The 11,743-nt window shown below is 46.2% G+C and overlaps 1 protein-coding gene and 1 pseudogene across 9 annotated transcripts in view; both read left to right on the top strand.

Moving 5' to 3' along the window:
• Positions 1-5,991: 5,991 nt before the first annotated feature.
• Positions 5,992-11,743, top strand: part of WDR59 (WD repeat domain 59) — a 141,292-nt gene continuing 135,540 nt past the window's right edge. For 7 of the 9 annotated variants that reach the window (XR_010344895.1, XR_010344894.1, XM_064383315.1 and 4 more), the window contains exon 1: positions 5,992-6,152. Coding sequence is in view for 6 of the 9 variants with exons in the window: in XM_064383315.1 (XP_064239385.1) it covers positions 6,099-6,152 (54 nt within the window). In the remaining 3 variants the exon portion in view is untranslated. The remainder of the gene's footprint in view (positions 6,153-11,743) is intronic. The other 2 variants (XM_064383312.1, XM_064383317.1) reach the window with 2 other exon arrangements.
• On the top strand, positions 11,636-11,733 carry LOC135277300 (U6 spliceosomal RNA; annotated as a pseudogene).

Here is an 11,743-nt window from a genome sequence, read left to right as displayed (position 1 = left end):
ATGATTTTTCCTGCAATTCCTGTCTCCCTAAAATGTACAAAACCAATGTGTACCCTGACTGTCTTGGGCACACTTTCTCAGGACCTTCTGAGACTGTTCCCCAGGCCATGGTCACTCATATGACACTCATGTGATCTCAGAATAAACCTCTTTAAATATGTTACAGAGCAGCAGTTTGGGAGGCCAAGGTGAGTGGATCACTTGAGCTCAGGAGATTGAGACCAGCTTGGGCAACATGGCCAAACCCCATCTCTACAAAAAATGCAAGAATTAGCCAGATGTGGTTGTGTGTGCCTGTGAGGTGGGAGGATCGCTTAAACCTGGGAAGTTGAGGTTGCAGTGAGCCGAGATGGCACCACTGCCACTGAATTCCAGCCTGAGATCTGGTCTCCAAAATATAAACAAAAAGTTTGGCTTTGATTTTGTTTAATTTTTTTTTTATCAACATGGAAAAAAATTTACATGTGGATCTCAGGGGCGAATAGCAATGAAGAAGCAGCCAGAGAGCTCTGGATGTTGCTCCAGAGTCCCCACTATTTCTTTTTCTTTCTTTCTTTCTTTTTTTTTTGAGACAGAGTCTCACTCTGTTGCCCAGGCTGGAGTGCAGTAGCGTTATCTCAGCTCACTGCAACCTCCCCCTCCAGGGTTCAAGCGATTCTCATGCCTCAGCCTCCGGAGTAGTTAGGATTACAGGGCACCTGCCACCACACCAGCTAGTTTTTGTATTTTCAGTAGAGATGGGGTTTCTCCATGTTGGCCAGGTTGGTCTCAGCCTCAAGTGGAGACTCCTGATCTCAGGAGATCCACCCGCCTTGGCCTCCTGAAGTGCTAGAATTACAGGCGTGAGCCACTGCGCCCGGCCAAGTCCCCATTATTTCATGACAGTGTCATGACATATGGGTGGGAGACTCCAAAGAAGGACCTGAGGAGATAATTGGAAAGGTGCTTCTGCTCTCTTTCCCCAAAATTCTGCTGGACCTTTTTTCCACTTAAGAAGAAAAGCACTGGGAGAACGAGTGCACCAAGGACTCGAAAGTCAAAGTGCTATCTTTGCCTAGGAACCGTGACAGGCAGATTTTGAGAACTAGATAAATATGAACTAAAGAGGTGGGAGTTGGGGAGGGCTGCAGAAACGCTCAGGCACGATGATCTTAGAGCCCACTCATTTTGGTGGGAAGTAAATTACCAAGCTATGTATACATAGACAGAGAGCTTTAAGAGCTGTATCTCTATCTGTATCTTTGTCCAAAAGGCAGGGCTCTTTTTCCTTTTTTGAGACAGAGTCTTGCTCTCTGTCACCCAGGCTAGAGTGCAGTGACCAGATCTCTGCTCACTGCAAACTCTACCTTTCAGGTTCAAGCAATTCTCCTCCCTCAGCCTCTCGAGTAGCTGGGATTACAGGCATCTGACACCACGCCCAGCTAATTTTTGTATTTTTAGTAGAGACGGGGTTTCACCGTGTTGGCCAGGCTGGTCTCGAACTACTGACCTCAAGTGATCAGCCAGCCTGGGACTCCCAAAGTGCTGGGATTACAGGTGTGAGCCACAGCACCCGGCCAGCAGGGCTCTTCTTAATCAGTACTTGCCAACTTTTCCAGTGGTTCTCTTTCTTTCTTTTCTTTATTTTCCTTCCTTACTTTCTTTCCTCCTTCCTTCCTTCCTTCCTTCCTTCCTTCCTTCCTTCCCTCCTTCCCTCCTTCCCTTCCCCCTTCCTTCCTTCCTTCCCTCCCTCCCTTCCTTCCTTTTTTCCTTCCTTCCTTCCTTCCTTCTCTCTCTCAAAAAAAAGACTGGGTTTGGCCATTTTGCCCAGGCTGGTCTCCAACTTCTGGCCTCAAACAATCCTCCCCCGTTGGCCTCCACAACTGCTGGGATTACAGGTGTAAATGACAGTACCTGGCCTGTTAATCAGTTATTCAGCAGATTTTTATTGTGCACTTACTACATCCTGGTGTTGCCCTAAAAGGAGGAAGCTGAGGCAAAATGAACATAAACAGAGAATTTATTTGGTCCAAACTTGAGAAAACAATGTAGGAACATAGATTCAAGTTGCCTGAATACACACTCCAGTTAGCAACAGTTACAGTCAGTTTCCAAAGAAAAAGAAGGGGCAGTTCCTAAGGTTTTTTTTTTTTTTACCAAGAATTTACATCAAAATAACATAAACTACTGATTGGCTATACATTGTTTTTGTATCACAAATTCCAGATACATGAAGATAATGGATGAGGTAGCTAGTCAGAAATAAAATGACTTTTATATTTTTTTAGAGACAGCGTTTTGTTCTGTCACCCAATCTGGAGTGCAGTGGCGCGATCATAGCTCACTATGGCCTCAACCTCCCAGACTCAAGCAGTCCTCTCACCTCAGCCTCTCATGTAGTTGGGATTACACATGCTCGCCACCACACCTGGCTAATTTTAGTTTTTTTTTTAGAGATGGGTCTTGCCCTGTTGTCCAGGCTGGTCTTGAACTCCTGAACTTAAATGATTCCCTCAAATAACGGGTGTGAGCCACCACATCCAGCCTTTATTCACACTCTTAACGGTGAAGTGTTTTTATTTTTCTTTTTTTGTAGTGTACCCTATCAATATCTTTTTTTAATTTTTATTTTTATTTTATTTATTTATTTATTTATTTATTTTGAGACGGAGTTTAGTTCTTGTTACCCAGGCTGGAGTGCAATGGTGCGATCTCGGCTCACTGCAACCTCTGCCTCCTGGGTTCAGGCAATTCTCCTGTCTCAGCCTCCTGAGTAGCTGGGATTACAGGCACGCGCCACTATGCCCAGCTAATTTTTTGTATTTTTTAGTAGAGACTGGGTTTCACCATGTTGACCAGAATGGTCTCGATCTCTTGACCTCGTGATCCACCCGCCTTGGCCTCCCAAAGTGCTGGGATTACAGGCTTGAGCCACTGCACCCGGCTCTTTTTATTTTTATTTTTTTATTTTTATTTTTTATTTTTAAAGATGGGGTTTCACCATGATGGCCAGGCTGGTCTTGAACTCCTGACCTGAGATGATCCACCCACCTCGGCCTCCCAAAGTGCTAGGATTACAGGCGTGAGCCACCGTGCCTGGCAACCTATCAATATCTTAACATTATACTGAAAAGCTCACGTCATGTTCTTCAAGATGCCATTTTGGGTCGCCCATTTAGGGTCTTCTCTCCTGATATACTGCTTGCAAGACTATTATAATATACAAGTCTTTCTGCCAAGCACATTCCTATTGTAGAGTAACCAATTGTTCCAGTTTGCCAGGAACTGAAGGATTTCCTGGGATGGAGGACTTTTTTGGCAATGCAATGCTAAAATATGAAGTGGGATCAGGCATGGTGGCTCATGCCGAGTCCCAGCTACTCCAGAAGCTGAGGCTGGAGAATCACTTGCTTGAAGCCAAGCGTTTGAAACCACCCTGGGCAACATAGCAAGACCATCTCTATAAAAAGTAGAAAAAAAAAATAGCTGGGCATAGTAATACATGCTTGTAGTCCCAGTTACTTGGGAGGCTGAGGGAGGAGGATTGCTTGAGCCCAGGAGTTGGAGGCTGCGGTGAGCTATGCTCACACCACTGCACTCCAGTGTGGGTAACAGAACGAGACCCTGTCTCCAAAAAATAAAAACAAAACATGAAAAGGTCTAAGCAATAAGTTAATCACCCTCATCTGTCAACAAGTCTGTCTTCCCCCTTACACCCAATACTCCAGGAGGGAAGAGACCACACCTTCTTATCTTTATTCATACAATGACTTGCACATACAAATACTGCTAATATTAACAACCACCACAGTTTGTTTTATTTGTATTGATTTCTTGGCTTCTTTTTTTTTTTTTTTTGAGGCGGAGTTTCGTTCTTGTTACCCAGGCTGGAGTGCAATGGCGCGATCTCGGCTCACCGCAACCTCCGGCTCCTGGGTTCAGGCAATTCTCCTGTCTCAGCCTCCCGAGTAGCTGGGACTACAGGTGTGCACCACCATGCCCAGCTAATGTTTGTATTTTTAGTAGAGACGGGGTTTCACTTTGTTGACCAGGATGGTCTCGATCTCTTGACCTCGTGATCCACCCGCCTCAGCCTCCCAAAGTGCTGGGATTATAGGCGTGAGCCACCGCGCCCGGCCAATTACAAACTATTAATTTGGTTCTAGAAGCCAGGAAATCAGGCCGGGTGGATCACGAAGTCAAGAGATCGAGACCATCCTGGTCAACATGGTGAAATCCTGTCTCTACTAAAAATACAAAAATTAGCTGGGCGTGGTGGTGCACGCCTGTAGTCCCAGCTACTCGGGAGGCTGAGACAGGAGAATTGCCTGAACCCAGGAGGCGGAGGTTGCGGTGAGCCGAGATCGCGCCATTGCTGGGTAACAAGTTGAGCATTTTCTACATCCCAGGCCCTGTGCTTAGTTCCTTACAACAACCAAATGAGGTAAGCCGTTTTTCCGTTCCATAGGGAAACTGAGGCTAAACCAGTTAAGTCAACATTTAAGAGGGTGGGCCTGAAGAGGGAACTTAATCACCCACCATGTTAGTACAGTGGTTCTCAAACTTTTTAATCTCAGAATCCCTTTACACTGTAAAAATTACTGAAGACCCCAAAAAGCTTTCTTTCTTTCTTTTTTTTTTTTTTAAGACAAAGTCTTGCTCTGCTGCCCAGGCTGGAGTGCAGTAATGTGATCCTAGCTTACTGCAGCATTCTTGTGGGTTCAAGCAATCTATTCACCTCAGCCTCCCAAAGTGCTGGATTACAGGAATGCGCCACTGCGTCCGGCCTCCAAAACTTTTATATGTAGTATATAGAATTTAAAAATATATTTATTCATTATTTCATTTAAACATTAATTCACATGATTTTTTTTTTTTTTTTTTTTTTTTTTTTAAGACAGAGTGTCACTCTCTTGCCCTGACTGGAGTGTAGTGGTGCGATCTTGGCTCACTTCAACCTCCTCCTCTGAAGTTCAAGCAATCCTCCTGCCTCAGCCTCCTGAGTAGCTAGGACTGCAGGAGCCTGCCACTACGCCTGGCTAACTTTCTGTATTTTTAGTAGAGATGGGGTTTCACCATGTTAGGCAGGATGGTCTCGATATCCTGACCTCGTGATCCGCCCACCTCGGGCTCCCAAAGTGCTAGGATCACAGGCGTGAGCCACCGCGTCTGGCATGAATACATTTTAAAATGAAAAAGAACCATATTTTCCAAAACAAACAAACAAACTAACAAAATCTGGCAAATCTGCTTAATGTTTGGCTTATTAGAAAACAACTGGATTGCAGGAGGGGGTATAGATCAGAGGTAGAGCATTGGACTGCAGATCAAGAAAACGAAAGCAGCTGGATTCTCACATTCAAGTCTACCTTCAATCTGTTACGGGAGGTGCTGCTGTATTGTATGAAACAATAAATTGCACATTCAGACTTTGAAATATCTTGATGGGATAGGCATGAGGAGAAGAGGTATATTAGGTTTGCACGAAAGTTTGTTTATTTGTTTATTTATTTATTTTTCAGATGGAGTCTTGCTCTTGTCGCCCAGGCTGGAGTACTGTGGCGCGATCTCGGCTCACTGCAACCTCTGCTTCTCAGGTTCAAGCTATTGTCCTGCCACAGCCTCCTGATTAGCTCGGCCTCCCAAAGTGCTGGGATTACACGCGTGAGCCACCGCACCCGGTCCGAACATTGGACTGGGTCTGGAGGAGTGCCTGGGAGTCCAGCGAGGAGTTAGTGAGGACAATAGACACCCAAACCCAAACCTGCGAGCTCTTCCCGGGTCATCCACGCTTGCTCGAGCTTGGACTACAACTCCCGGCAGAGCTCGAGGCAGGGGGCGTGGCCACAGCCGCGAAGAGCGTCGGTGACTCAAACCGAGTGACGGAAGTGAGCGAGGGCGTGCTTGTTTGTAGCAGGAGCAGTGCAGCAATTGGAGGAACCAAGAAGAAGAGGCGGAGCCTGTTCTTGGATCAACCAATGGCTGGCGTTCAGGAGCAACGCGGGGACGGGCCGTGTCAGGGCTGACTCTAGGGCTGTGTGGGGCTCACGGTCCCGGGGTTCTGGGGACGGCGGGCTTGGAGGGCGCAGTCCTAGGGCTGCAGCGGCCGGGCGGGGTAGATGGCGGCGCGATGGAGCAGCGAGAATGTGGTGGTAGAGTTTCGTGATTCCCAGGTGAGCTGGAGGCCGAGTGGAGCCGTCTGGGCATGCGTCCTCCCCACATCCCCTCCCCCACGCGGCTGTTTCCGTCCCGGGGGCTACTGGGAGACCCCCGGCCCCGAACTGAGGAGGTGGGTGGGGCTGACCTGAACTCTCAGACCCGGGCGGATCAGGGGAGACTTGACTTTTGGGGACAATCGGGCAGGGACGGACGGAGTTTCGTGACTCCCCACGCGGGTAGGGGATTGGGATCCGCCTTGGGACACTGAGGCAGAGACTGCGCGACGTGATTGCTGAAGGGAGGCTTCCCACGATCAGGGTGCGGAGCGAAGGGGTGACGGCTCCCCGAGGCCCCAGCCGCGCGTGGCGACTTCAGGCAAATCTCTGGACTCCTGTGAGCCTCAGCTGCGCCAGCTTAACCCTGTTGGAGTGAATTCGTTGAAACACTGTTTGCAAAGTGCCAGTTGTAGCGTCTGCGCGATTAAGTGGTTCTTAATGCCATCATAGTGGAAAATACCGTGTGGTGGATAGGAGTGTACACTGCACGTGTGCCCGAGATTGAATCCCGCAGCCCTTACCCTGTCATCACTCTCTACATGTCAGTTTTCTCAACATTGGCCTCAATATTTTATTTTTTAATTTTCTATTTTATTTTATTTTACTTTATTTGAAACAGGGTCTCACTCTGTCACCCAGGTTTGAGTGCAGAGGTGCAAATCACTGCTCAGTTTGGCCTCTACCTCGCAGGCTGAAGTTATCCTCCCACCTCAGCCTCCCAGTAGCTGAGACTGCAGGTGTACGCCACCACCACACCCAGCTAAATTTTTCGTTTTTTGGTAAAGATGGGTTCCCTCTGTTGTCCAGGCTGGTATGGAACTCCTGGCCTCAAGCGAACCTCTTGCCTCAGGCTCCCAAAGTGTCAGGATTACAGGTGTGAACCGCTGAGTACAGCCTCGTGTGAAGATTTTGTGTGGTCATATATTTAGGATGTGTGGCACAGTGAAGTGTGCATGCTAGCCCTCAAGAAATGTTAGCACTTACTAGGGAGTTTTACCATTTTTATTTGCTGTGTCTTCCATATGCCAGACCTCCTTTGAGGCGATTTATCTACATCTTTTTCTAATTCATAAAATAACCATGCAAGGTAGGTATTACTCCTTTTTTCCCAAAGGGGAAACTGATCCCCTTTTGACTGATCCCAGTGACTTGGCTAAGACTTCCCATAATGTGGCCAGTGGCATTGGGCTTTGGATGCTGGGTGGGATCCCAGAGCCCTTGTTTAGCTCGTTAGACTGCTTTACTCATAGTGGGTAACTCTGAACCTGTCATATACATCCTCTCCTGACCTAGGACAGTGTCTTGGTGATTCTCTTCAATTTAAAATTTATTTATTTATTTATTTTTTGGGTCAGAGTCTCACTCTTGTTGCCCAGGCTGCAATGCAATGTCACGATCTTGGCTCACTGCAACCTTCGCCTCCCAGGTTCAAGTGAATCTCCTGCCTCAGCCTCCAGAGTAGATGGGATTACAGGCATGCACCACCACTCCTGGCTAATTTTTTATTTTAAGTAGGGATGGTGTTTCTCCATGTCAGTCAGGCTAGTCTCGAACTCCGAACCTCAGGTGATCTGCCTGCCTCGCCCTTCCAAAGTGCTGGAATTATAGGTGTGAGCCACGGTGACAGCCTTTAAATTTATTTTTTATTTACCTTTTTTTTTTTTTTTGAGACACAGTCTTGCTCTATCACCCAGGTTTGTAGTGCAGTAACATGATCTCGGTTCGCTGCAACCTCTGCCTCCCAGGTTCAAACGATTCTTGTGCCTCAGCCTCCCGAGTAGCTGGGATTACAGATGTGTGCCACCATGCCTGGCTAATTTTTGTATTTTTTTTGTAGAGATGGGGTTTTGCTACCTTGGCCAGGCTGGTCTTGAATTCCTGGTCTCAGGTGATCTGCCTGCCTTGGCCTCCCAGTGTGCTGGGATTACAGGTGTGAGCCACCACAACCTGCCTATTACTTTTTGTAAAGACAGGTTATCACTGTGTTGCCAAGGCTGGTCTCAAACTCCTGGCCTCAAGCGATCCTCCCACCTTGGCCTCCCAAAATTTTGGGTCAACAGGTGTGTCACTCTCTTCATTTATCCAACTAATATTTATGGAATACCTTCTGTGTGCCACACTTTTATTCTCTCATTTATTCAACAAGGATTTACTGAGCTCCCATCAGGTATACACTGTGCTAGGCCCAGGTGAGATTATAGTGAGCGAGATCTGGATTACAATAAGTGGGTGGTGTGGTTTCTTCTTTCCAAAAACCCATCCTGTCTTTTGCCAGAGGATGAGTGAGTGGAGGAGCCACTCACACTTTGCTCTGGGGTGCCCTCTGATCAGTAGCATCCACTGAGAATTTGAGCAGTAGCATGTGCATTAAGGATCCCCTAGTACTGTCAGCACGGAGTCTCCTGCTCTCCCTAGGGAGGCGCCAGACTCCTAGGGAAAAGGAACCATATTCCTGTTTCCTCCTTGTTAATTGCTTTCACTGGGGAGTAGGATAGAATAGAATTGTGTATCATGCCTCTCAGCCTGCTAATTTGGAAGCTGCTAATCTGCAAATGCTTTAATTCTCACAGAAACCCAGGTAGTCTCACCCCTGCCTCTTTATAGAGATATAATTGAAGAGACCTGCAGAGAGGGTGCTGACATATATTAGGATGCTCTGAAGTTGTAGCAAATAATTAAACCACAACAGCAGTTGTCATAGTAAGAGAACAAAGTAAATTGGGTAATTTTACTGCCTTGTGGGAGTTTCTGTTTTTTGTTTTGATTTTTTTTTTTTTTTTTGAGAGAGAGTCTCACTCTGTTGCCCAGGCTGGAGTGCAGTGGTGTGATCTCAGCTCACCACAACCTCCACCTCCCAGGTTCAAGCAATTTTCCTGCCTCAGCCTCCAGAGTAGCTGGGACTATAGGCATGTACCACCATGCCCAGATAGTTTTTGTATTTTTAGTAGAGATGGGGTTTCACTATGTTGGCCAGGCTGGTTTCAAACTCCTGACCTCCCAAAGTGCTAGGATTATAGGTGTGAGCCACCAAGCTGGGCTGATTTTTCTATTTACAAGGCTTCCTCTTTGTGTGAACTAGTATGGTTTTGTGGGTGATTCTGGTGGTGATTGGAAGGGGCAGGAACCCATTTTATTAACTATTTTGTTAATGTAGAAAGAAAAAGTTAAAACTCTTCATAGTGCATTTCTGAATAGGAACAATAAGCTTTTCAAAACACTCTACATGTTTTAAATAATACTTTTATTGAATTAAAAAATGTTTAATTAGGGCCGGGCGCAGTGGCTCAAGCCTGTAATCCCAGCACTTTGGGAGGCAGAGGCGGGTGGATCACGAGGTCAAGAGATCGAGACCATCCTGGTCAGCATGGTGAAACCCCGTCTCTACTAAAAATACAAAAATTAGCTGGGCATAGTGGCACGTGCCTGTAATCCCAGCTACTCAGGAGGCTGAGACAGGAGAATTGCCTGAACCCAGGAGGCGGAGGTTGCAGTGAGCCGAGATCGCGCCATTGCACTCCAGCCTGGGTAACAAGAGCAAAACTCCGTCTCAAAAAAAAAAAAGTTTAATTAAATTATTCATTTTTTTTTTTCTTTTCCTTTTTTTTTTGAGATGGTGTTTTGTTCTTGTTACCCAGGCTGGAGTACAATGGGGCGATCTCGGCTCACTATAACCTCTGCCTCCCGGGTTCAAGCAATTCTCCTGCCTTAGCCTCCTGAGTAGCTGGGATTACAGGCATGTGCTGCCACGCCTGGCTAAATTTGTATTTTTAGTAGAGACTGGGTTTCTCCATGTTGGTTGGGCTGGTATCGAACTCCCAGCTTCAGGTGATCTGCCCGCCTCATCCTCCCAAAGTGCTGGGATTACAAGCATGATCCACCACTCCTGGCCAGGCCTGGCTAGTTTTAAAAATTTTTTTGTGGGGATGAGATCTGGCTATTGACGCCCAGGCTGGTCTTGAACTCCTGACCTCACAAAGGCAGTCCTCCCACCTTGGCCTCCCAAAGTCTTGGGATTACAGACATGAGGCACCACCCGACCTGGCTTCTTTTGCTTAGACTAGTGCTTTTGAGATCCATTCTTCTTGTTGAACCTACTGGTTAGTCCATTCCTTCTTATTGCTGAATAGTGTTCCAGTGGACAGATAAACTGTGATTTGTGTATTCATTCACCTGTTGACGGACATTTAGTTTTTTTCCAGTTTTTGGTGACTGAAGAAAGCTGCTGTGAATAGATAAGTATCAAGGTCATTTTTTTCTTTCTTTCTTTTTTTTTTTTTTTTTGAGATGGAGTCTCACTCCATGGCCAGGCTGGAGTGAAGGGGTGTTATCTTGGCTCACTGCAACCTCCGTGTCCTGGGTTCAAGCGATTCTCCTGCCTCTGCCTCCTGAGTAGCTAGAACTACAGGCGCGCACCACCACGCCCAGCTAATTTTTGTATTTTCAGTAGAGATGAGGTTTTACCACGTTGGCCAAGATGGCCTCGATTCTCCTGACCTGGTGATCTGCCCGCCTTGGCCTCCCAAAGTGCTAGAATTACAGGCGTGAGCCACTGTGCTGGCCAAGGCCATTTTTTAAAACATACGTTTTCATATCCCCCTCAGTGAACATCCTTCAATGGCATTCTATTGCCCTGAGAAGAAAATAAAAATTCCTTATTTTGGACTGTTTTGTGTACTGGTCTCTGCATGCTTCTCGGATTATTTCTCGTATCACATTGCTTCTCACTGTGTATTAATTTTGCTCTCTCTCTGCCGTAGGGTAAGCTCTGTGAGGATGGAAACCTTGTTTATTTGGCTCTTGTGTCCCCACTGCCTAGAATAGTACTTGGTATATAGAAGGTGCTCAACAAATATTTGATGAATGAATAAATTTTAAAAACCAATTATGTTGACCGGTCATGGTGGTTCACACCTGTAATCCGAGCACTTTTGGGGGACAAGGCCTGTGGATCACCTGAGGTCAAGAGTTTGAGACCAGACTGGCCAACATGGTGAAACCTTGTTTTTACTAAAAATACAAAAAATTAGCCGGATGTGGTGGCGGACGCTTGTAGTCCCAGCTACTCATGAGGCTGAGGCAGGAGAATCAATTGAACTTGGGAGGCACAGATTGCAGTGGGCTGAGATCGAGCCACTGCACTCCAGCCTGTGTGACAGAGCAAATTTCTGTTTAAAACAAACAACAAACCCACAAAACCCAATTATGTCAACTAATAATTTTAACAGGAATTAGGAAAAAGTATTTCAGTGTCCACAGTTCTTAAGGTGTTATTTTAAATTAGTTTTAGATTTACAGAAAAATTGACAATATCGTACAGAAAGTTCCCATATGCCCTGGAACCCTGGAACCAATTTCCCCTGTTATTAATATCGTACGCTAATATGGTACATTTTTCACAAGTAATGGACTGATATTGACTCATTATTATTAACAAAAATCCTGTGCTCGCTTCGGCAGCACATATACTAAAACTGGAATGATACAGAGAAGATTAGCAATAAAGAAAAAAAAGGAATATTAACAAAAATCCAATTTTTACTCTGATATCC

This window comes from Aotus nancymaae, unplaced genomic scaffold (assembly GCF_030222135.1).
Source record: "Aotus nancymaae isolate 86718 unplaced genomic scaffold, 86718_ANA_hifiasm-v0.15.2.pri h1tg000030l, whole genome shotgun sequence".
Lineage (NCBI taxonomy): Eukaryota > Metazoa > Chordata > Mammalia > Primates > Aotidae > Aotus > Aotus nancymaae.
Note: the sequence above shows the minus strand (reverse complement) of the source record. Positions and strands in the feature narration are given on the sequence as shown.